Raw genomic sequence first — 24558 nt, 5'->3', positions numbered from 1 at the left:
TGCAGGTACCTTCTTTCTCCCTGAACCACCTGAGACTCATAACTCGCTGACCTGAAGCCCTGCCACCCATCTGTGTGTAATTCCTACAAACGAGGACATTCTCCGACACAACCACAACACAATCACCACATCAGGGAACGGACAGCCGATACGTTTGCTAACAATGGATTCACAAACCCCATTCAAACTCCACCAAATGTCTCAATCACGTCCCTTACAGCGAAAGAATCCGGGTCAGAGTCATGCTTTACCGTTCGTCACGTCTCTCTAACCTCCTTCATTCTAGAGTGTTTCCTCAATTTTCACGAACTCGACATTTCTGAAAACCAGTTAGGTGGAAGATGGTCCTTCGAGGTGAGTTTGCCAAATGTTCCTCTGACTAGTCCCGGATTTCGCATCTTTAGCGGGAATGTCACAGAAGTGACGCTGTGTTCTCGCTGCATCCATTCACCTGGTGTGTGTCTGGTGTGTCCCATTACTGACGCTGCTCCTTTTGATCGCTTAGTAAGGTAGTGTCTGCCTGTCTTCTCCACTGCAACAATATTTCTTTTTCCCCCAATGATATTAATGGATGAGCATTTTGTGGGCAGGTACTAAGTAGATATCTCAGTCCTCACCAAACTTCACAGTGTTCATTAGTTTATGCAAATAGGACCCACGGTTACATATTTCAATTTGATGCTCGGCCTGACCCAGAGGAGTCGGAGCTCCTTCAAGCTGGTTTCTGTGCCTTCCATACCCCTTCCTCCAGTCTTTGAGGACTTCCCGTCTTCCTGGCACGGTTCGAGGCCCCTGGATTTTCTTGTCCTTTGTCTTAAAGCAGGAAAGGATGTCACTCACCTCTGTTTACAAACGTGGAATTATACCACCTAGTTCATGAAACAGATCCTACATCCTGGCATACACACAGAGCCTTTTTCACGCAGTTTGATTTATACTATTCCGGGATGATTCCAGACCTCAGCCTATGTACCTCTTCATCTGGCTGTTTGTCTGGACCATTATAATATTCTCTACAACCAACTGGTAAACATAAGCAAATGTTTCTATCTGTGAGCCGCTCTAGCAAATTAACCAAACCCGAGGAAGGGGTCATGGGCACCTCCAATATACAGCTGGCTTGCCAGAAGCGCAGGTGACAGCCCAGCCTTGTGACTGGTGCCTGAATCAGGGGGCAGTATTGTGGGACTGAGCTCCTGACCTGTGGGCTCTGACACTATTTCCATGTGGATAATACCAGACTTGTGCCTATTCCATGTGTAGGAAACAGCTGGTGTCCACTGAGAACGGGAGAACTGCTGGGTGACACTGGAAAACACACCTGAGTCATCATGTCCTATGTATTGTCCCTTTGTCATTAAGTGAATAGTTTCAAGTGCCCTCATCACACAGCATTCTTTTCTGAATGAACACATGCTACATACAAAGCTTGTTTTTTTTTAAAGTATATATATATATATATCTCACATATCTATCTATGTACATATAGAGATAGAGATAGAGAGATAGAGCTATCACTCTAATACAGTATTCTGCCCCTAAAATTCACCCCTCCCTAAAAGAATCAGGTTTTGTTCAGGTTATCTACTCATAGTCATGTTGCTTCCACATATTCATGTGCTTCAGGAAAAGGGAACTCCATCCTCAGCTCCTGACTATTCTAAATCAATCATGATAACCAGGGTTTAGTCATTTGCATGTGACCAAACGCTGACCAATGAAACGTGAGGAAGCCTTCCAGGGGGGCTCCCTAGGAAAGAAGCACAGACAAGCAGGTGGTTCCCTCTCCTTCCTGGGGGGGGGGGGGGGGAGGCGGGGGGGGCGGGGCAGGGGTGTGTGTGTGTGTGTGTGTGTGTGTGTGTGTGTGACTGTGTTTGGGAGGGCTGCACAGATGGCTGTGACTAACCTCCACTAGCCTGAGGGAACCAGCACACAGGCAGGGCCAAGATGCCAATCACAGACCCGAGGAGCCTTCAGGACTGGCCAGGGCAGCCCTTACCTTGAGATACTACGTTTCCTTTCTGTTTGGTCAATTGTTGGTTCTTTCAGGTGCAGCCAACAGCAGTCTAACCGACACAGGGTGGAATGGGAACTGTTCACCCCTCCAGGAGAGGTGGCATGAGCCCGAGTAGAACTTCCAAGCCCACAGTTCTTGATAGAGACCAGGTTGATGCATGATAAGGTCTAGTAACACCCTCCTCTTTGGCCCTCCTGCAGTGTGAGTTTGATCTTACATTGCTGCCCTTCAGTAGAGAACTAGAGATTTATTTGTTTATGGTTAACGCTGTTAGCTTTTCCATTGTTTCAACCCGTTCAGGTCTTTTTAAGTAAGTTTGTTTTGAATGGGGGAATAATAGTGGAAGTTATAGAGTTGCTACTTGATTTCAAAAACAATTTTACAGCTAACAAGAGAGAGAGAAAAAAGTAAAAGAATACAGAGCTATGAGATAAGATTTTTTTTTTCTTCCAGTAATAACTGTGCCACTAAACCAATGAAGAATCCTGGACAAAACCACATACTCACTGTGTCCCTAACTTCATGCATCTGTACATCGGCGAGATAACTAACTCCAAGGTTCCTTCCTGGTATTAAACTTTTATGACTCAGAGACATCCTTAGAGAATGTATGACTCAGAATTCTTCTTTTATTGCTTGAAGCATAAAATTAGAAAAATAAATGCCCCCGAAAATCAGTGGAAGTCTATTAGTCATTATAGAGATTGACTTAGTTCAAATCAACACGACACTGCTCTTGGGCTGCCGACTCCCAGAAATGGCTTTGCTACGCTACAGATCAAGACAGGACTATCCGTACATATTATCGTTCAAGGGACCGCATAGAAAGTAATTGCCAAGTCCACACTCCACCCACCAACTTGACAAAAACACTCGGAAGAGCCACCACGCCTGGGGAATTCGGGCAGCTCAATGAAAGGAAGCCCAGAGACTGAAAAGTATGCTATCGCTCCGAAGTGATTGCAAGATGTGTGGTGTGTAACGTCCTTCAATCACTTCCCAGGGTACTTAAAGTCTGAATCGTCCATTTCCCAAGACCCTCTGCAAAGCTGTCCCTGGCCCGCCCTCCATCATCACCTGTCCCCACTCTGCCTGAAAACTCCAGCCTCACCGGACGCCCTTCAGTTTCTGAAACACGACAAGCATCAGTCTATCAACCAACATCTCCCTCCTTTCTCCCTCTCTCATGATTCTGCCTGGCCTGTACCACCCTTTCCTATCGGATTCCCCACCCCCCACCTGCCTCCTCCCATTCCTCCCCCGCCCCCCCACCCCCACCAGATTCCTTATCCTTCTAATCTCAAAGCCAACTTCCTCATAAAATGCCTTCTCCGTGGCAGGCACACACACAGCACACACACACCGCAGCCATTTCCCCGATGAGGAACCCTGCTCTTTCCCTTCATACACTTATTCCTACTTATAATTATTCTTTCCTTGTTTACCACAGTTTTGTGCGTCTCCCCAGCTGCTTCCTCAGCTCAATGGGAGCAGAAGCCTCGTCTGTCTGGGTTGTCCCTGCACACCCAGACAAGAATAAAGACGTGGCTGCCATCAGAATTTCAAAGGTTAAGCCACTATGTTATATGGGGAAACTGTTTACCAAATTATATCTCGTATAAGCAGGAAGACTCCAAATTTTAAAGTTTGTCCAGTTATAAATGTGCACAGGATGATAAGGACATATATTAAAGTATTAACAAGGATGATGATACCTTTTCTCGCTGGATATCTGGTGACAGAAATAACCTAAAGTATGCAGCTCAACACAATATACAGATGATGGATGTATCACAGAATTGTATCCCTGAAACCTATATAATTTTATTAACCAACTAGTAGCCCATTTGCACGAAGATTCGTGCAATAGACCTTCATTCACCTGGCTGCCTGCACCAGTTTTCTGCCGGCACCGGGGACCCAGGCCTTGGCTGTGGCCACCACCTTCTGCCTTCTTTCAGGGTCCGGGCTTGGCCCTGGGTGGTGGCCTTGAGCTCGGCTGCACCCAGCGTCCCTGCGACCGATCGCAGGAGCCGACCCCCAGTGGTCTCCTGCGATCGGCGCAGGCTTCCCGCTGGCGCCCAAGGCCGGGAAAGCCTAGGGCGGCTTTCCCGGCCTTGGGCTCTGCCACACCCAGCGTCCCTGCAACGGTTTCCTGGTGGGCGTGGTTGGTGGGCGTGGCTTGGTTGGTGGGCGTGGCTTGGGCGCAGCGAAGGTGCGGTCAATTTGCATATTTGTCTATTATAAGGTAAGATGTCACCCCCGTAAGTTCAACAAAAATTTAATTTAAAAAAATAATGGAAAAAAAGGAAATAATACCAAGTGTGCTAAAAGTGCCCAACTATAACCAAAGGTGGAAAGAACAGAAAACACGTTGTAAGGATGAAGAATAACGAGTGACTATCAAATAAATAAACTGACTTAATAATCATAACAGGCCCTAACCGGTTTGGCTCAGTGGATAGAGCGTCGGCCTGCAGACTGAAGGGTCCCAGGTTCGATTCCGGTCAAGGGCATGTACCTTGGTTGCGGGCACATCCCCAGTAGGGGGTGTGCAGGAGGCAGCTGATCTATGTTTCTCTCTCATCGATGTTTCTAGCTCTCTATCTCTCTCCCTTCCTCTCTGTAAAAAAATCAATAAAATATGTATTTAAAAAAAATAATCATAACAGAACTAAGAACACTGACTATCTGGGTAAGTCATGATCCACTTGTTAGTAACATACCGGTCAGCTCACATTACAGTCACACCCCACTTAGCTTGAACAGAACACACCTGTGGAGTGAAAAACCATCAGCCGAGGATGCTGGTGGCGCCTACCCGGCTGCAGATGACGATCACCTGGGCTCTGATGAGGCTTACTGCCTCAGAGTCTCCGGGGGCCGCGCCCAGGGAACCTGTATGTTTTCAAAGCTGGGCAATGCTGACACAGCGCCAAAGGCGAGAACCCTCCGCCTGGGATAAATCAAGACGGTGAGAGAAGAGGTTGCTTTTCAGTAAAGGTTTCAGATAAAACAGGGGCCTCGGAGCCAGGGAGGCAAACAGTAATCGCTTCTGCCCATCGCAGCTGCCCACCCCGCAGCAACAAGCCGTCAGAGCGCGAGCCCGGGGCGGAAACGGCCACTCCGCGTGCTTCGGTTTGTTCCAACCACACAAATCATTCAAATGCCCAGGGGAGCGATACGCTTTGGAGAAGCACCTTTCCCACTCAGGACTCGGCCTCGGCCTACGTGCCTGGCCAGCCCACCGCACCAAAGCCACCGAAAAATACCTCTGAGCAGAGAAGAGGAAAACACAGACGCCTCAGAACTCCTGTCCTACGCCTGATAGCCCCAGACAACCCCTGCTGAAGACATGACATTAACCCCTTCTTCACGCTCCCCCCAGGAGCTCATCCCGGAGCCGGCCAGATTTGTACACTAACAGGGGAGCGAGCATTCGCAGGGAGGGGCCCTGAAAGAGGCAACAGAAAGTCACCCAGAGGCTCTAAACGTTTAAACTGTTCAACTGTTCAGATCAATTCCGGGAGGAACAAAGCATTCCCCATAACCCATTAAGCCCAAGCGCATGAAAACAAGTGTTCAGAACTTGGGTCAGGATGAGCTAAGTCATTTAAGAGGAAAATTAAATTATATTCCATCACACGCTATTTAAGGAGTAGACCGGAGGGAGCATTGCATTCGAGTACACCCTCGATGGGTTACGAACAGTGAACCACGCACCTATCGTCTCATGTCATGACCTAACCTTGCAACGTAGGGACCAGCTCCATTTTACGATGGGGCAACAGAGGCTCAGAGAACTGAAGTAAATTGTTTGAAGCCACACAACACGTAGTACCGCCATGTTGAAGTCTGGGGAACTGAACTATTTCCTTGGCTCATTATTTCAGACGGCACTGCCAGTGTTCACATGATTCTGGTTGGGCATGCTTCCCTGTACGTGTTTACAAGGGTAAAAGCCAGCTGGAAGACAATCACCTAGAACAGTGGTTTTTCAAAACTGTTGGTCTTTGTTTGTTTTTTCAACGCGACAGCATTTTTTCTGGACAAAAAAACTTCTTGGCACCCCAATACGTAGCAGCACAGCTGCTGGATTAAAAGCAGTAGTCAGCAGGGGGCCGGAAGCCCTGCCCCACCCCACCTAGAATCCTCAGGTACCTCGTGGCCCGGGACACCACAGAATAAATGCAGATTAAGAAAAGAGCACCCATCTAACTAAGTACAGTCACTGGACTGGCTGTATAAAAACATGTCCCTTAGAGATATTCAACAAAGGATACAAAGCTATACACAAGCATCTCGATGCTGGTAAAAATGTGGTCAAACGCTAAGGTAAGCAACATCAGGACACAAGCAAGATTACAGTGCCACTAAAGTCTGTTTTCTCCCTTGTAAATCAGGCATCCTGACTGAGTTCTACAGGTCTTTTTAAAGAAAAGTCCACCATTTCACAAAGACCCCAAATATATTTTAGTATTCCCCCTCCCCCTCCAAGAGCAATGGTGTTTTCACTATCCTATCTTCCCAAAGACTGTGGGTACAGCAGAAAAACCAGAGTTTATAATGATGTCCAACACATACATAAAATACACAGTTCAGGCAGGAATCAGAGAGGCATGAATGAATCAATAGATATTATGTATCTATTGATTCATTCATTGGTGGAGGCAGAAACATTTTGCCGGCAATGCCTGGAAATAAGCCTTCAGAGATAAAGACGACTTGGCCCTTGCCCTCGGGGCCAGAAACGAGAGGTTAGGACACAAATAGGAACGGACAGGGCAGGTTGAATGCAACGAGATACTCCTCACCGTTTACTTACTGACATTTAAACCACTCTAGAGATGTTGGTTTTAAGGGCTTTTTTAAATTTTTATCTTTTGAAATTCTCCTTAATTATAGGAACAGAGGCTAGAAAGGCACATCCGGCCAACTCAACCTCACTCTTGAGAACTACGCTTATCACAAACTTAAAACGACTAAGACGTCTATAAAAGCCAAAACGGAAACAACCAATTTAGGGTTCTCCAAAATAAACGTAAGGTTTTTAATGGGGTTCGACCTTTTTTTTTTTTTTTTTTTAATTAACTATAAAATTTTTCTTGACTTTATATCGAACACAAAGCAGTGGTTTGAGACAGAGCCATTCGGGATCACCCTGACCCCGAGACGGACGATCCCCTATTGTACAAGTTACTCAAAGCAGACTTTGTGGTCAGAGGGGAAAAAATGGTTTGACTTTCTCTTGGTGTCTGCTTCATTGTTTCAGATGAAGCCATTTTTTGACTAATTCGTTTGCTTCTAGAAGTAATGGGACTCTTGAATACATATAATAGTAGTAATTCCGCCTCCCCACCCCCACCCCTCAAGTGTTAGTAATATGATTGTGGGAGATACACGGAGAGAAACAAAAGCAAAGTTGTTCCTTGATATATCTTTTTCCACCTATCCCATTTGGGTTTTTTATTTTTTTTAAATTTTTTTATTGACTTCAGAGAGGAATTGAGAGGGAGAGATAGAAACATTAATGATGAGAATCATTGATTGGCTGCCTCCTGCACGCCCCCTGCTGGGGATCAAGCCAACAACCGGGGCATGTGCCCTGACCAGGAATTAAACCATGACCTTCTGGTTCATAGGTTGATGCTCAACCACTGAGCCACACCAGCTGGCCCAACACTTTTTTTTTTTTTAAGGACTCTGAATTGGCTCATGACTCTTTTAAAAACCTCACTGTCAGCAGTAAGCAATCTTATTAAAACTAAGTCACTTTACTAGAGTTAACACTTTAATCTCACTAAGGTGAAGTTCATTTCTATACTGCGCACCAAGGAGACAAAACGTGGGGGGAATGGAGGAGGTCTCATTCAGCCGCAACAGTAACTTCTCCCACAGGAGCAGGTGTGCCTGGAAACTTAAAATATCTTCGAGGGTGAGGCTGGGACAATGAGGAGACTGAGAGGTGGGCAAAGTATCAAGAGGGACCAGCTGATGCTCTCGAATCCCTTCTCCATCCAATGAAATCGCTTATAAGAACCCTTTACTTTAAAATGATCTCCTTCCAAAAAGCAGATCATCCCCATTTCACCAATCAGGCATCAGAAAATGTGCACTTTCTTTTCTAGGCCCAAAGGCAAGACACACTTTTTTAACTCGGCCAAGTTTTTCTCTGACCCTGTCCCTGCTGTCATCAGGGCCTGCCTCCCCAAGAATAAACTGAGCTCGAACTATATCCCGCCCACCCCTTCCCACCTGAGTTCCCATCTCCATCTCAGGTATACCTTATCCCTGGAACAGTCACACACTGCCAAATTATTTCTCAACAATGACATTCTCAGACCCTCCTTCGAACTGATCTCATCGAGGCACGAGAAAGAGCGGATCGAGCTAACTTACCTGAATGCAGCTGTGCTGCAGTAGGAGTATTGGACTTTTTAAACTCTAGTTGGAAGAATATGGGGCAGCATTAGACAGGAAAGACAAAAAGTGCAGACAGTGAGGAGGGAAATGTTTTTGAGCAATGGGAGCTGGCTAGCAGCATGGCCAGCCCACTCGTGCTGAGAGTGGGTGAGGAGAGAGAAGAAAAGGTGAGGACGGCGGGGGTCATTGGGCGGGGGGGCGGGGAGGGGGGGGGCGTGTGAAGGGGACTGTTTCCAAATGAGAGACCATCTACTTCCAACAAGGGTCTGCTCAGGCCCTACCCCCTCACAGAGCCCTTTCCACCGACTCCCAATCCCATTCTCTCTTGTCCTGAAATTCCCTCAGAACTCTAGTACATAACACACATACAGCTCAATTATACTGTCACCAGTCCTCTTATTTTTATTTTTTTTAAATATATTTTTATTGATTTCAGAGTGGAAGGGAGACAGAGAGATAGAAACATCAGTGAGGAGACAGAATCCGTGATCAGCTGCCTCCTGCATGCCCCCTGCTGGGGATCAAGCCCGCAACCCAGGCATGTGCCCCCACCGGGAATCAAACAAAGACCTCCTGGTTCATAGGTCGACACTCAACCACTGAGCCACGCTGGCCAGGCACCAGTCCTCTTCTTAAAAAAGATGGCATGTTGATCCCCTCTCTGCAGGAACCCCTTCAAAGAAGTGACTGTCTGCACTATTCCTGTCGGCTCAGTAATATTCTGTTTTATGTTGGTCTGTTTATTAAGGCATCTTTTACTCTCAATAAAGCTACCCCCGCAAAGAGTGACTTCGTAAAAAGTAACGCTCACCACAGTACCCAACACAACGTTAAGCACACAGGCAAGAATTCAAGTACGTAGTTGCTAACTTCAAAGCCAGGAGATTGTATTACAAATACAGGTCTATAGTTTAACAAGGAAACAAGTTACATATTAAAACAAACAAACGAAACGACTTTCTACTTGAAGTTCCTCACCCAGCTACAGTGCCTGGGGACTTCAGGCACCAACGTCGCCAACCTCCGTGAAAGCAGAGAACAGTGTGACATGCAGAATAAAATACTTGGGAAATTTTTAATAGGAATAGCAGATTTCCTTTTCCAAAGAGCTGAAAACAATTTTCAGAGATTAGGCTGAGATGCCCCTGGAGAGAGCAGGAGTATGAGTAGGTGTGGGGTGACAGTTCTGCAGAGAATTGGGAATGGCAAAGGAACGTGGTCCACAGGACTGGGGACAGCGGACCACCGACCCAGCATCTGCTCTGCTACGGGTACCACGCTGCGTGTAGTACAGGTGCTATACTTTAGTCTTCACAATAACACATCGTCTTTACAGATGAAGAAACAGAGGCTCGGGGAGGCAGACTTACTTGTCCGAGGCCACGTAGGTGGTAGTAAGTGGACAGAAACAGGATAAGGTCCACATTTGTCCACCTCCAATTATCTTGCTCTCTCCCCATAAGGAACCCCAACCCCTTCCACATTTTTCATCCTTGCCTCCCAAACAAACCAAAGCAAACAGGTCTGTCTTCGTGAGGAAGGAAGAAGTGAAAGTAGACCTCCAGCAGCAACCGGGTCAGGGCAGGGAGGTGAGGCCATTTGGGAAGGATTCAGGAAGATAGTTAACATTAGTTGGGTGGGCATTATGTATCAAGCACTGACCAGACACTTTTTACACATCATGTGATTTCATCCCAATAATCCTGAAAAGCAATCATTTTATATAGTACTAGTGGCCCGGTGCACGGATTTGTGCACATTGAAAGGGAATCTGGTGTGGGCGAACCAGATTTGGGGCCGACAGGGCCCCAGCAGCAAGCTAACCCACGGCCAATTCCGAGAGGAATTGGGCTCCCTCCTCCCTCCTCTCTGGATCCGGGGTGTGAGTGAACCATATTCGGGGCTGGCAGGGCCCCAGCAGCAACCTAACCTACCGGTCGGAGCGTTTGACCCCTGGTGGTCATTGCACATCATAGCTACCAGTCCAACGGTCAAATGGTCGCTTAGGCTTTTATATAGAGAGATAAGGAAACAGAGACTTAGGCAAGTTAACTTACCCTAAGTCTTAAAGCAAAAAATAATAGAATTGGCCCAGCTGGCGTGACTCAGTAGTTGAGTGTCAACCTGTGAACCAGGAGGTCACGGTTTGATTCCCGGTCAGGGCATATGCCCAGGTTGTAGGCTCGATCCCCAGTGTGGGGTATGCAGGAGGCAGCTGATCAATGATTCCCTCTCATCATTGATGTTTCTCTCTCTCTCCCTCTCCCTGCCTCTCTGAAGTGAATAAAAATATATTTTAGAAAAAGAGAAGTGAAGTGGGTTTTGAACTTGGTCAGCTAGGTCTCTTTCCACTGCTCCCTGTTGCAAGCATGCTCTCCCTCCTCCTCTTCCCATAAATGCCCCAAACTAACGTTTGGGGAAACTGTTCTATTAAGAGATCTAACCAGTAATTACATGGCAGTTGAACCGAACGGAGCCTGCTTCCCACAGGAAATAAAACTGTCATCTCGACCCGAGGAGTGTAACAGACAAGGAGAGAGAGGCTTCCAATGTATATTTTAGAATGCTGTTACCCTCTGACCCCAGTCATGGATGGAGCTGACATTTTTATAAGGCCCTGTCAGGGAGGCTCATCAACAGCTCATCGACCCAGCGGGGCTGCACCGCCACGGACAGCAGTTTCCAGCTCGCTCCACTGAGCAGGGCCAGTGATCCTGTCCGGTCCGACAGCAACCCGGCGATGGGTGCCAGAGAATGGCCGTACAGCGGGACCAGTCCGGGAGACAGGGGCCTTTTGGCGGCGCTGGCTCCGACGTAGGTGACAATGTCAACAGAGAGCTCTCCGCATTAGGGTAATAATCCACGGCGCAGACAGCTGACACAGGGGCCACTAAATAAACACATCTCTGTCCATATACCGGAGGCACCATCTTTGTCTCCGCGTGAAGCAAAACGGCCAAAGCTCATCTCTTGAATGCAGCAGCGGCACCCTTCCTAAATCGGCAATGCAACGCCCGGCGGCGCTCCTGAGGCCCTGCTTCCACCCGCATCTGGCTCTATTTGGGAGCTAAATTCAGCAGGAGTCTCCAGGGTCAGCAAATGACCCCCGAGTAAAAATAGCCTTGGAAATCTGTCATGGAGGGGGGCAGGAAAGGAAACGAGACGGCAGGGTGATTCACTCCAAATGGCAGCTCCCAAAACCAAAAGCTCATTTCTGTCCCAATCCGAAGCCAATGTGCAAAACAGGCACAGCGCGCACTGTCCTTTTCCGAAGGCCTCGGGAAGGGGCTGCCAAAGAATTTCACAGGGAAGCCAAGAAGATTTAGTGTGCCATCCGCCCCTCCTATAAATCTAACCAGGGCCACTTCGAACCAACGCTCTGAACCAACTGCAGGCTTATCCTTGCCTGAAGACCACCCAGAGTAGCTAAGCCTTTGCCCCTGGCAAGCAAGAGGGATCCTTCACCCCACCAAATTCTCCAAATGACCAAAGAGCTGGCGAGAAAGAGGACAGAGATTGTGATTGTGTGTGTGTGTGTGTGTGTGTGTGTGCGCGCTCGCGCCTGTTTGCTGCCTTTCTAATTCTACACCCCACTCCCCGCCGCCACCACAGTTAAGATGTATTAAAATAAGTATAATATATTTTAGAAGATTATATGCTTTTTCAAATTAAGGATTCTACTGGTTGAAAAAGAATCAGCCTATACTTGACTGCTCAGGTAACTCATTTTAAGATGCAGGGAACACCTAGGTGCCCGATTCTGCAGCAGAGAGAAAACACCAAGGGAGAGGTGTGCTGGCATCACAGCCGCTCGCCTGCGCTGTCCCTTTAAAGCCCTGTACCTGAGGCTGCGTTCATAATTTATGCTCTTTTCCTTAAAGATGGTTCCCCACCTCCTCAGCTGTAAGGAGTTTCAAAGGACCACAAGGCCTCCGGGCAGGCTCTCTGTCCTCGAAGAGCTCGCAATCTGGTGGGCGTGCAGGCGTGCAGAGAACATCATCATGTGATACATTCTAACGGCAGGACCCAGTGTCCATGTACCCCGGGCGCACAGGTAAGAGCGAAACGAACCCTGACGTGGCGGACTGGGAGAGACGTCTCAGAACTGGTCTTCAAGAACGAGTCAGAGTGTGACAGGCAGGGAGGGCAGAGGCGAGGGAAGGAGAACATTCCAAGAGACGGAGAACAGCCCAGGCCTGTGGCTCTCAAACGGGGACAATGTCCCCTCGCCCCAAGGGGTATTCAGCAATATCTGGAGACATCCTGGTGGCATAAATGGGAGGGGGGTGGTACCACTGGCGTCTGGGGGATAGAGGCCAAGGTTGCTGCTAAAAGTCCTCCGGTGCCCAGGACAAGCCCCCACAACAAAGCGGTCCCCGAAGGCCAAGAGCGCCAAGGCTGAGACACCTGCTCCAAGCAGAGGGATAAAAGACATAGTGTGCTAGGTTAAAAGGGAGACGTCGCCTGTAGCTTTGGCAAACAGAGTGCTTTAAATGACCGCTTTTATGGCAGAGAAAAGCCAATAAGAAGAGAGGGGAGGAAACATTAACTTCCCAAGGAGCCAAGAGAGAAGGCTGAGCCGATCCCTTATTCTTAAAACAGAAACCACCACCGACGAAGTTAGGAAACTGGCCTCCCGGGAGCCTAAGGTGTATTTCTTCGTCCTGGGCCATGAGAAGCAGGACTCTCGGGGACGGGGACGCTGTCCTCGGCTCGAGGCCACTCCAGAGCAGCAGTCCGCATTCTTCCCTTCACGGGGGCGGCTAAGTGAGGAGCAAGGAGCACAGTTTGTTCCGTGTGGCTCGCCCCGGCGGGGCGCTCACTTCGAGAGAGGGTGCTACGCTGCTGTGAATGCTGGGAAAACGGCAGTACAGGAATGGCCCACCCAAAGGGGGCTTCGGGTCCAGAAAGGGAGTGGCTACGAGGAAAGCAGAATACGGTGGGGAAGCCACGGCCGGGGCTCCAAGTGGTCATGAGGGTTGTTGGCAGGAGCCATGCCTGACCGTGAAGGCAGGAGGAATCTTACCCTTGAAAATGGAGTGAGGAGCTTACCGTGGCAGCCAAAACCACCTCCACCTCCACCTCCACGGAAAGTAAAAACAAATAGAACAAAACCTCCCCTAGCAAGAGACTTCGAGCAGGGAAAGGCGACGTCCCTCAAGCTACTGGCAGTTTGGGGCATAAGGGTAAAACATAAAAATTGAAACTCCTCCTCCGATATAGGTACTGACTCCCACTAATCCACATCACCCTTCAATCTTGCCTCCTGCACAGACACCCACCTGCGTCCATTTTTAAAAACAGAAACACTAAGGGGAAAGTTGCACCCATGGTAGCGGATGTCTAAAAGTCAAGCTTTAGCTCCAACAGGAAAAGAAAAGGCCAGCGCAGAAGCAAAAGAAGAAGGTAACTCTAAACGGACAATGTCATGAAAGGGTCAACAAGGAAAGCGAAACATTCTTTCTTTTTCTCTCGACGAAAAACACCGTCACAAGAATGCGCCCACCAGTGTGCTGGGTGCTGCTGTGGGAAAAATTAAAGTCGAGTTTGGGATGACACAGACCCCCGAGACAATGGCAGCCTTGGGGACCCCACTGTACGTCACAGACCAAAAATCCTAAAGAGGGCCTTGCAGAAGCCAGGTGGGGAGCAGAGGACAGGACATTCCCACGGAGTGAGAGAAGCCCAGGTCGGGAAGGCAGGAATGGCGGGGCACGTGCACACTTACTACTGAGAGATGAGATACTCTCAAATCTCGCCTGGACCCAACCATAAACATACACATGGTATGGCCCAACCACCCATGTCCTGGGAGCTGAAAACACTACAACCTCACATAAGAGCACCTGTACCTGCAGTGAGTTTCTGGTCTCCTTCTGCAAAGTGCAAGCGTCCCAGGAGCTCAAGCAGCTGCCCACTGAAACAGTCTGCAGGGGTATCAGGGTGACAAGAAATCCAGACTACCGGAGAGAGGACTGCTTCCCCCTGGGTCTTCGGGGTTCACAGCGGGGGAGGAGGGTAAGGGCTCTGCTCCCCTTTGCCGGGATTGTGTTTACAGCTACGGGGAACAAATCGCTGGCAGCATGTAAGTCAATCGTGAACAATCGCCGAATCTGTACGATGAGAACTGCAGCCAATTCTAAGAGTTGTCAAGTGCTCACACAGATGAGACACATACACACCCAGGTCTGAACATCCAGAATCTTGACTGACCTGGTGACTGAGCGTGAAGGCAGACCTAGAACCCTGGGCATTAGCCAGAGGTCGTGCTAATGAGAGCTGGGGGGATTCCTCCCACAACTCCTTCCCCTCCAGATAACGTATTCTATAACCTACTATCACCCAGAGTAGGTTTTCGTGCCTCCACACCTCTGCTCATGCTACTCTATCCTCCTAGACAAATCGTACGCATCCTTTACGACTCAACTTCGCTCATCCTCTATATCAAGCATGTCAAACTCACGGCCTCTGGGCTGCACGCCTCGTTTATTTGGCCTGTTAGCCTTTGAGTTTGGCATGCTTGCTCTACATGGTGGTCTAAGCCAGCCTCAAGCATCTCCCTCTTCAAGTACTTAGCAAAGAATCACCTAAGCTCTATAAGGCTTAATGAGCTCTTCTGTTGTTTTCTTCACCTATTATTTAAATCAAAAGCAATTTTCACCTTTCTCCCTGTCTTCCTGGACATGACCCCTCTCTGAGAGGCGTGGAGCACATTTTATAGATCTTTGGATCCTCCCAGCCTACCTCCTAGGGTGCCTTATACAAATGTGGAATTAAACTGCCAAGTTCTCTTCCGTGCACATAGTTTCATTTGGCTCACATTAATCATCTTAAGATTCAAACCTCTCACTTAGAAAACCTGCAACCACCCAGCTGGTGTGCCTCAGTGGTTGAGCGTCGACCTATGAACCAGGAGGTCACTGGTTCGATTCTCAGTCAGGACACATGCCCGGGGTTGCGAGCTCGATCCCCAGTATGGGGCGTGTAGGAGGCAGCCGATCAAGGATTCTCTCTCATCATTGATGTTTCTATCTCTCTCTCTCTCTCCCCCCCTTTCCCTTCATCCCTGAAATCAATAAAAATAAATAAATAAATAAATAAAATACACCTCTGCAACCAATGATATGTGAAAGCAAAAGGAAAATATAATTAAGCGCTGAAAAATCTTGAAAAGTCCTCATTATTTTACAAATGAGGAAACTCACTCAGGTGTGTGTGTTTGTAACAGGCAGGTGTAGAAAATTAGGTCCCAGCCTCCGGGACACAAGGAAATCTGGCCACGAGCAAGATGAAGACGCTAATGGGGGTTTGCCATTGCAAAGGTTAAACAAGGTTTTCAAATACAAATTGAGACCAGCAGGGGTAACTAATACTGAGATGTGGGGTGAGTTAAGCACCAAAACCTAGATTATGGTGTTCACTTCCTACGAGTATGGTGTGATATTTAACATAAACCTGGCCAGAACTTCCAGGAAACGCACAGACCAAAACTCGGTTATTTTGAAACTCTATTTACTGTAATGGTTAAAAAAAAAAAAAAAAACTACTTTAAAGCTCTGCTTACATATTACTCTATCAAAAGAAAGAAATCACATGTAGAAGACTTTCTAAAAATAAAGTCGTCTTTGGAAGCTCATTTGGGGGTGCTGAGTTGTGACTGCATTTTCAAGGATGTCAATAACACAAGGGCTCCATCCATAACTCCTTGAAAGAAAAAAAAAAAAAAACTGAAACCATGAACGCCTTGTCAAATTCAGACAGTTTATCTTGGCACTGGCAAGCCGAGCAGTCTCTTGGATGTCTGGAAACGTGTCTAATTACGTGTAGAGAGTAACTAAAAAATAGCCCGTGTCCTGGAACAGACAGCTCAGGGATCGCTCCATAGCATCCTGCACGACGCGATGGAACCACGCCAGGGAGGGGCGAGTGGGGGGGAGAAGGGAAGAGAAAAAGAAGAGCAGCAAGTGCGAAACCGGGATGCGCCCCTAGCTCCTCTCCTGAACAACCTCTGGTCTTCCCGGGACTTCGGGCCGCCTCGGCTCTCCCTAAAGTTACTCTCCTTTACTTTTGTTTCCATGAGGTCACCCGGCCCGCCCACATCACTTACCTGGGGGAGCACACTAGCCTGCTCGGCCCCCAGCGCTGCCTCCAGCTCCGCACAGCCCTTACACCTCCCACCCACCCCACCCCCGCGTCCGGACAGCACCCGGGGCACCCCCTCTCAGGGAGGCGCAGCCCTCCAGCTCAGCACGCCCCTTCCACGCCAAGGCAGCCGCGCCCGGGGCGTCCTCCCGCGGCAAAGAGCCCGGGATACCCCATTCCGGTGGCACCCCATTCCTTGAGCTCGGGGCGCCCCCGCACCCACAACCCGGCCGCACCGCAGGGGCGCCCCCTCTCGGCGCGGCGCAGGCTCGCGCCAGGGCGCCCGGCCGCTCCGCCCTCACCTGAGTCGGAGGTTGGCCATGAACTCGGGCATGGAGACGGTGTCCATCAGCACGAAGTCCGCCTTGCCAAACTCCAGGCTCTCCTGCTCCGCCATGGCGCCGGCGAACGGGCTTAGGTGGGCGCTGCCGGGCTCAGGTGGGCGCGCTGGGGTCGCGGGAGCCGGTCCGGGGGCGCGCGGCGAGCTCGGGCGGGGCCGGGGCGAGGCCGCGGGCTGGGGGTTCCGGGGGAGGGGGCGCCGTGCTCCGCTCGGAGGGTCTGGGCCGGACAGAGGCCGCCCCGCTGCTCCTCGGCGCGCTCTCGGTCCGCGCGGCGCACCCGGCAGTTTCCGCTTCTCCCGCGGCGGCTGCCTGGCGCTGTGGGGGCCGGGACACCGAGACGGAGACGGCGGCGGCTGGTCCCGCCTCTGGCCTGGGTCTGGCCACGGCCCCGCGGCCTCGCGCCCCGCCCCGCCCCGGCTTCTCGGGCTCCGCCTGGCCCCGCCCCGCCGGCGAGATCCCGCCCCGCGGCGGCGCAGGCCTCCGCCTCCTCACCTGGGCGGCGCGCTCGCGCGGGGCGGGGGCGCGCGCGGGGCCGGGCCGGGCGCGGGGCGGCAGCGCCCTCTGGGGACCGGCGCTGGCACCTCGCGGGGCGGGGCCGAGGAGGGCGGACGTAGGAGGGTGGGTGGGATCAAGTGCCCAGGGTGGCGGCCTCTCGCCCTCGCTTGGCAAATGCCAACCAAGTCACAAAAGTCGCCTGCGGAGCTTTTGGCGAGGGTAATTCCTAATGATCCAGTCACCCAGCCGCGAAGCCCCCTTCTGCTTCTCTGCTCACATCTTCGCCTGGAAAGGATGTTTTGCGCTCAGACTGAAAGAATAACAGCTAACATGTTGGTGACAATAAAAGTGACCAAAGCGCCTTAGAGAAGTTAAGTAACTTGCCACATGGCTAGGAAGTGGGGAAGCTGCATTTTCATCCAGGTCATTTGGCTGATGAGCCCCAGCGGTTAGCCACATGCTTTCCTTTTCCAATGTCCCATAATCCACCCTTCTCTTCCACTCCTCTGAGCATATCATCAAACATCCGCTTATATTATTATTAAGTTTTTAATATATGTATGGATCATCTCCCTGGGATTATTGGAGGCTACCTGAGCATGGGTTCATGCCCTAAATGTCCCGATATCCCCCCTTGGCACCCACCAAGTCCTATTGTACTGCCTTGCACCTGTAGCTATGAAGTCCACAGTGGTTCAATGGACTAGAACAAGCTTCGGTGGTCTCCAATTTATAGATACATTGGTTGAGCTTGGAAAATTCCTTGGGAACTTTGACTGCATTTCCCAATAAAAATATTTTATAAATGGCTTTCTAAGGCAGCTCCTCTTCTGCCTGGTGTTCCCGTGAGGACCATTTTCTGTTCCAAAATCTACTAGGGAATCTGGAAGCCCCCAAAGACCTGGATGGGCTTCAGCTCTGTGGGCCAATTTGACTGAGTAAAACAGCCGGAAGGACCCTGCTCACGGCCTGCTTCAGCTGCCAAAACCCACCCTGGCCGAGAGAGCGGGAAAGGCAGCTTGGTCACCTCCCCCGAGAGCTGCCCCACCCCTTGCCCAGGCAGAACTGCAGTCTGACCACCACTGGCATCTCTCCTTCCTCCAAAGAAACCCCTGTGGGTCTCAGTGTCCTCATTTGTGGAGTAAGACACGGTCCATGTTAGGACTGTCCTTTACGTGGGTCCTTTGTGTGGGCCAGCCAGTGGCTAAACAGGTGATTGCATAGAGTATGGTATAGTCATAAAATGCTGGTATTGGTATGTTTTAACAAAAGAGAACTGGGTTTCCACAAAGAAAAGCAAGAAATCTCAAATGTTGTTCTATTGGGAGCAATCAGGGACCACACTCAATGACCTATTACTAAATGTATGTATGTATATTTCCTGAGCACTGGGTCACTAGAACAAAAGAGATTGTACAGTGGGTATGATTTATACAGTGATATACAGCGATGGGTTTCAAATGGCCAAAGCAAGGGAACTCTTGTTTCTATCAGTATCTCATACAGGAGCGCAACGTATATAACATATATGCAGAACATATGCAAAGGGTATATTATAAGCCGAGATTAGTATAAAATCAGGCATTGAGACAAATGAGGCTCTTTTAATGAACCCAGATCTGTCTAGCAGGGCTCATTGTCACCTTACATCGGCCTCAGGATCCCAGTTTTCTTTTGCATGTGGTTTTGGTTGTACAGTATCAAGACAATTCTGATTTGCATGGGTAAGCAGTCAGCTTTTACTCCTACAGTTTCACATCCAGCCTTTTTAAAGGCCAAAACACAGCTACAATCTGATGAATCAATGACCCATTTACAGGAAGTTACAATATGTGCAGAGATGGCCAGAGAAACTAAACACTGAAGTCTGCATTCAAACAAGGAACTGTAGAGCCGGTTAGCTCGTTAATCTCCTTTGTGATAAAATTTGTATGTGAACACGTTTGGATATGTAGTATGTGTGTGTGTTACACTTGAAAATAATATACCAAAAACCAAAATAAAAATGAACATCACCAATAATGAGATACACATGAGTGTTGTGATCTCCTAAAACAGACATTAATGTCACTCACCTGCTGGATATGCATCAACTGAATCTAATCCTGAAGAAACACCAAATAAACCCACATTAGGGGGCATTCTACAAAGCAGCCAATCCGCACTCTTCAAAAACATCAATGGCATGAGACAAAGAAGGGCTGGGCCAGGTTAAAGGACCCCAGAGAGACACCACAACTAAAGGCAATGTGTGACCTGGACTGGATCTCACACTAGAAAAAGGTAAAAGACATTATTGGGAGAATTGGTGAAATTTGAATACAGACCGTATATTAGTTGGTTTTCCTGAATTTGATAATTGTGCTGTGGTTCTGTACCAAAATGTCTTTGTTCTTAGGAGATACACTGTAAAGTATTTAGGTCTAAAGGGTATGATGGCTCAAGTTGTTTGGCAAAGATAATAATAATGTGTTGGATATACCCATAGATAGATGGATAAAGCAAATGTAAACAATTGGTGGATATATAAAGAATATATGGGAGCTTTTTTATAGTTTTGTAACTTCTCTTTACGTTTTAAATTATTTCAAAATATAAAGTTAAAAATCAAATAATGGTCTAAAACTGTTAAAAACTTTATTTAAAATAATCTTTGAGAACTCAAATAATACTTACACATGAAAGTCACAACAGGCGTTTACAGAACTGAAAAACCAGAACACATTTTGAAAACTGATAGAGAATATCTGTTAGCTCTGGTTGCCATTGCTGTGCTAGGAGATTATAAACACTGAAGGAACAATTCTAAAAGTACAAATAATGCAATGTTTGCTTTAGTTGTCAAATATGGCCATATGTCCCAGACAGGGTACATCCTGCTCTCTGCCTGAAATTCTTTCCTGCTGTCAGCCTTCACCGCTGTGGCCTAGCTAACTTCTGCTCATCCCTTAGCTCTCAGCCTCAACATCACCTCCTCCAAGAAGGCTTCCATGATCTCTTAAGTCAGGGTTGGCTGTCCCTCCTCTGTGCCCCCACACCACCCTGGAAGTGTCACTCCTGTTACAGCACCGAACACACTTGAGCCCATTGTCCATCTCTCAGACTGAGGGGGCCATGAGGGCTGGAAGCGGTGTCCTGTTTTCGGATGTAACTCTGGCACCTGGTAGCACAGTGCCTAGTGTATGAAGCTCTTAATAAACAGCTGCTTGATAAATGAAAATGGGATGGTCTCTGATCTGTGGCTTATGTGATGTGAGGTTGTAATCCACCCCCTCGGTCGATCTTCTGCATTGAAATCAGTCTTTGTCAGCATTTATCTCATTCTCGTCTCCTGCCCCTAGAAGCAGGTCTCAAGGCTGTGCTCACTTCTCCATGGGGCCAAGCCGGCACACTATGTTCACACTGAACAGAAGCTGCTGTTGGGAAAACACGTCTGTAGTTGACGGCTGCTGTAGAGGATCTGCTCCAGGTTATCCATGAAAATCAACTCTGAATCTTCCACAGCAAATATTTGCCCCTGTTCTACCTTCCCAGCATGCTTCTGGGCTGCCCCACCCTCCCTCTCTTTACCAGGTGCTCTGAATCCAGGAAGACAACTCATCGCAGCCTGAGTCCTGCCAGACCCAGGCAGGAAGGCCGGGAAAAGCAGTCACACCGCATGTTGTTAGCCCCAGTGACTCCAGAGCAGAAGTAGGAAGGCGCATTTATGTTGCAGAGTACCTTCATGATGCACTCACAGCCTTATAGCCATGAAATGGAACTCTCTGCCTTGGATATTATTCAAAATGTACTTTCTCCTCTTTCATGCCTATGGCTGGATTTGAACGCATCCAAGATATGTTTTCTATGGTTAAAGGAGCCTAACTTTTTAAAAATATAATTTTATTGATTTTAGAGAGGAAGGGAGAGGGAGAGAGGGATAGAAACATCAATGGTGAGAGAGAATCATTGATCGGCTGCCTCCTGCACGCCTCCTACTGGGGGTGGGGGGAGGAATCGAGCCCACAACCCAGGTATGTGCCCTTGACTGGAACCGAACCTGGGACCCTTCAGTCCACAGGCAGACACTCTATCCACTGAGCCAAACCAGCTAGGGCGAGCCTAAATTTGTTTAAGTAAAAACAGACCCAGCTCTAGCTGGTTTGGCTCAGTGGATAGAGCATCGGCTTGCGGACTGAAGGGTCCCAGGTTCGACTCCAGCCAAGGGCACATGCCTGGGTTGCGGGCTCAATCCCCAGTAGGGGGTGTGCAGGAAGCAGCCAATCAATGATTCTCTCATCATTGATGTTTCTATCTCTCTCTCCCTCTCCCTTCCTCTCTAGAATCAATAAAATATATATTTAAAAAAAACACACACAAAAAAAAAAACAGACCCAACCGTTGCCTCCCTCTTGTCAATGTATTGCCCACCTGTGGACTGCTCCCCTACCCCACCCCCAGCTCCTGCACCCTTGCCTTTCCCAGTATAGACATCCCACAGGACACAGGAGAGAGGGTTTTCATAGCAGGGATCACGGGCATTAACCACCCTGAAAGCCCAGGAAGTGACTTAAGAATTTCATCTTCTCACTTCTAGTTATTAAAGACAGAGGATCAGCCAGCCAATGACTGATCCAGGGTGCTGTGGGGGCACACAGGAGGGCACAGACCTGGTTCTGGGTCCCAGGGATTTCTGTCCCTGTGGCCCAGCGGAGCTTACCTGTGACAGCGTTGAGTTGGGGACAAGGATCTTCCCTTAGCTCTTTGGAATGGCTGATACTTGCAGGCAGAGCTCCTTTTAATATAATCAAACGAAGCACAGAGGAAGTTGGGAGGTGCCCGCGAAGAGGGGGAGGAGATGGAGGAGGAAGGAGAGAAGGAAGGGGCTGCCTCTGCCAGGGTCTCAGGGCAGCAGGCGGACAGTAACAGGCACTGGTTCTCAATGTTTAGGTGTCGCCATCCTTTGACGATAACGTGTGGTCTTTGGCTCCCAAGACAAATGTATCAAGCTCATACACAAAGCAATTGGCCCGTGGGCTCCTCCCCATACCCACCTTCCCCTCCCCCACCGCCCTGCCGCCCAAAATAACCTGTCTCGGCATCCCAAGTTAAGAACCCCTGGGCTAAGGGAAGGGTCACACCCCAGGTCCTCGTCACTGGGGAGTCGTAGAGAAGAATGTAAGCGTGTCATCACTGTCAGTATCCTGTGAGTCACCAGAGAGGGACTGTCCCAAGAGCACATCCTCCTCTGTGGGCAGAGGAGCCACCGATTTGAGGCCACAGGAAAGACAGAATCGGACGGCGCAGGCGGACACAGCCTGGGGCTGCGGCCAGAATTGTTCCTGCCTAGGACAGCATAGTTTCTGACTACAGACATGTCACTGGAATGCATCCTCTTTGATAATGACGTAAGTACTTATTACACTGGGTTGGAGTTGGCTGTCTTAGGCGTGTCCCTAAACTCTCCAGGACAGGGGCCATGCCCTGGTCATCCTTTCCTTTTGAGCCCTCAAGCTGTGCCTGGTGCCCCTTGGGTATTTCTTCACTAGAATAGGTGAATTCATTGTGGGTTAATAAACTAGGAAATGGGTGGGTATAGCCATGCCCTGATCATCCTTTCCTTTCGAGCCCTCAAGCTGTGCCTGGTGCCCCTTAGGTATTTCTTCACTAGAATAGGTGAATTCATTGTGGGTTAATAAACTAGTAAATGCAATATTCTACTGCAAGGATCGTGGGGCATTTCTCTGAGCCCCAAGCCAGAAAACCACTAAATCTCAAACTAGAGCTAGAAAATGCGGAAGTGTGAGAGGAACTCATGAAAGGGAAAACCAAAAGGCACATCCACAGCTGATGCATGGATTGAGGCAGGATGTCTCCCACTTTAAAGTGTATAAGAATCACTTGGAGCCTGTCCGGTGTGGCTCAGTGGTTGAGTGTCAACCTATGAACCAGGAGGCCACAGTTCGATTCCAGGTCAGGGCACATGCCCGGGATGCGAGCTCCATCCCCAGGAAGGGGCATGCAGGAGGCAGCCGATCAATGATTCTCTCTCATCATTGATGTTTCTATCTCTCTCTCCCCTTCCTTTCCTCTCTCTGAAATAAAATATATATATATGATTTCATATATATATATTTATATATATATATATATATTTTTTTTTTAAAGAAGATATTGCTGGGATTGAGAAAAATTTCAATTCCCTTCTTCCCTTCACCAGACAAAGTAGCACGTAGTTAGTACTAACATCATCTACCATTAATATTGGGTTAGTGTCTACAGAACTGACATTCCAGGAGGAATGTGATATCATGCTCTAGGTGACATCTCCTAATCCGCCTCCCAGCCCGCTCTCCTCCGGCCAGTCACCCAGAGCTTCTCAGCGGGTGGGCAGCACCCGTCTCCTAGAGTTAAGATCATGAAGTCAGATGACATTAAAATGCACAGAGTGAGTCTCTGACTTTTTCCAATCAACTGGATTAATTCTTCAGACTATCTAGAAGTAGAAATAATATGAGCAGTATTTTTATCCAAATTCTGACAACCTAACCCTAAAGAAATGAGACGAGGGGAAAGTTTCAATGATTTAAAAGTAGAATCCAGCCCACCTGGTGTGGCTCAGTGGTAGGGCATTGATCTATGAACCAGGAGGTCATAGTTCAATTCCCAGTCACAGTATATGCTGGGTTGGCTCCATCCCCAGTGGGGGGCATGCATTCTCTCTTATCATTGATTCTCTCTCATCATTGATGTTTCTATCTCTCCCTCTCCCTTCCTCTCTGAAATGAATAAAAAATATTTTTTTAAAAACGCAAAAGCAGAATCCACAGAATCTAGGAGACCTCAGAGGCCGTGTAATCTAATATCCCACCCAAGGCCTGAATCCCCTCTACAATGTGCTATGATGCCTGGACCATTTGACTCATTAGGCCACCCCCACCCCCTGCAGGTGTCTCCACAAAAAGCAGATTCCAACACCCTTCACTCAGGTTGACTCCTGAATCACTGCCCAGACTCACTGCACGCCCTATACGCCAACCAGCTCCCAACCATCCTATCTTCTGCTCTGGTTACTCATTATCCCTATTTATGAGCTTGGGATGGCCTTTGGGTCTAATATTCCACTGAGATAGGACCAGGGTCGAGTGCACTATAATCCAG

At 48.8% G+C, this 24558-nt stretch overlaps 1 protein-coding gene across 2 annotated transcripts in view; it reads right to left on the bottom strand.

Moving 5' to 3' along the window:
* Window positions 1-17273, bottom strand: part of MYO1D (myosin ID) — a 273970-nt gene extending 256697 nt beyond the window's left edge. For both annotated transcript variants that reach the window (XM_008147767.3, XM_054708874.1), the window contains exon 1: window positions 16885-17273. In XM_008147767.3, coding sequence (XP_008145989.2) covers window positions 16885-16979 — 95 coding nt within the window. In that variant the 5' untranslated portion in view covers window positions 16980-17273. The remainder of the gene's footprint in view (window positions 1-16884) is intronic.
* Window positions 17274-24558: the final 7285 nt, after the last annotated feature.

This window comes from Eptesicus fuscus, chromosome 20 (assembly GCF_027574615.1).
Source record: "Eptesicus fuscus isolate TK198812 chromosome 20, DD_ASM_mEF_20220401, whole genome shotgun sequence".
Lineage (NCBI taxonomy): Eukaryota > Metazoa > Chordata > Mammalia > Chiroptera > Vespertilionidae > Eptesicus > Eptesicus fuscus.
Note: the sequence above shows the minus strand (reverse complement) of the source record. Positions and strands in the feature narration are given on the sequence as shown.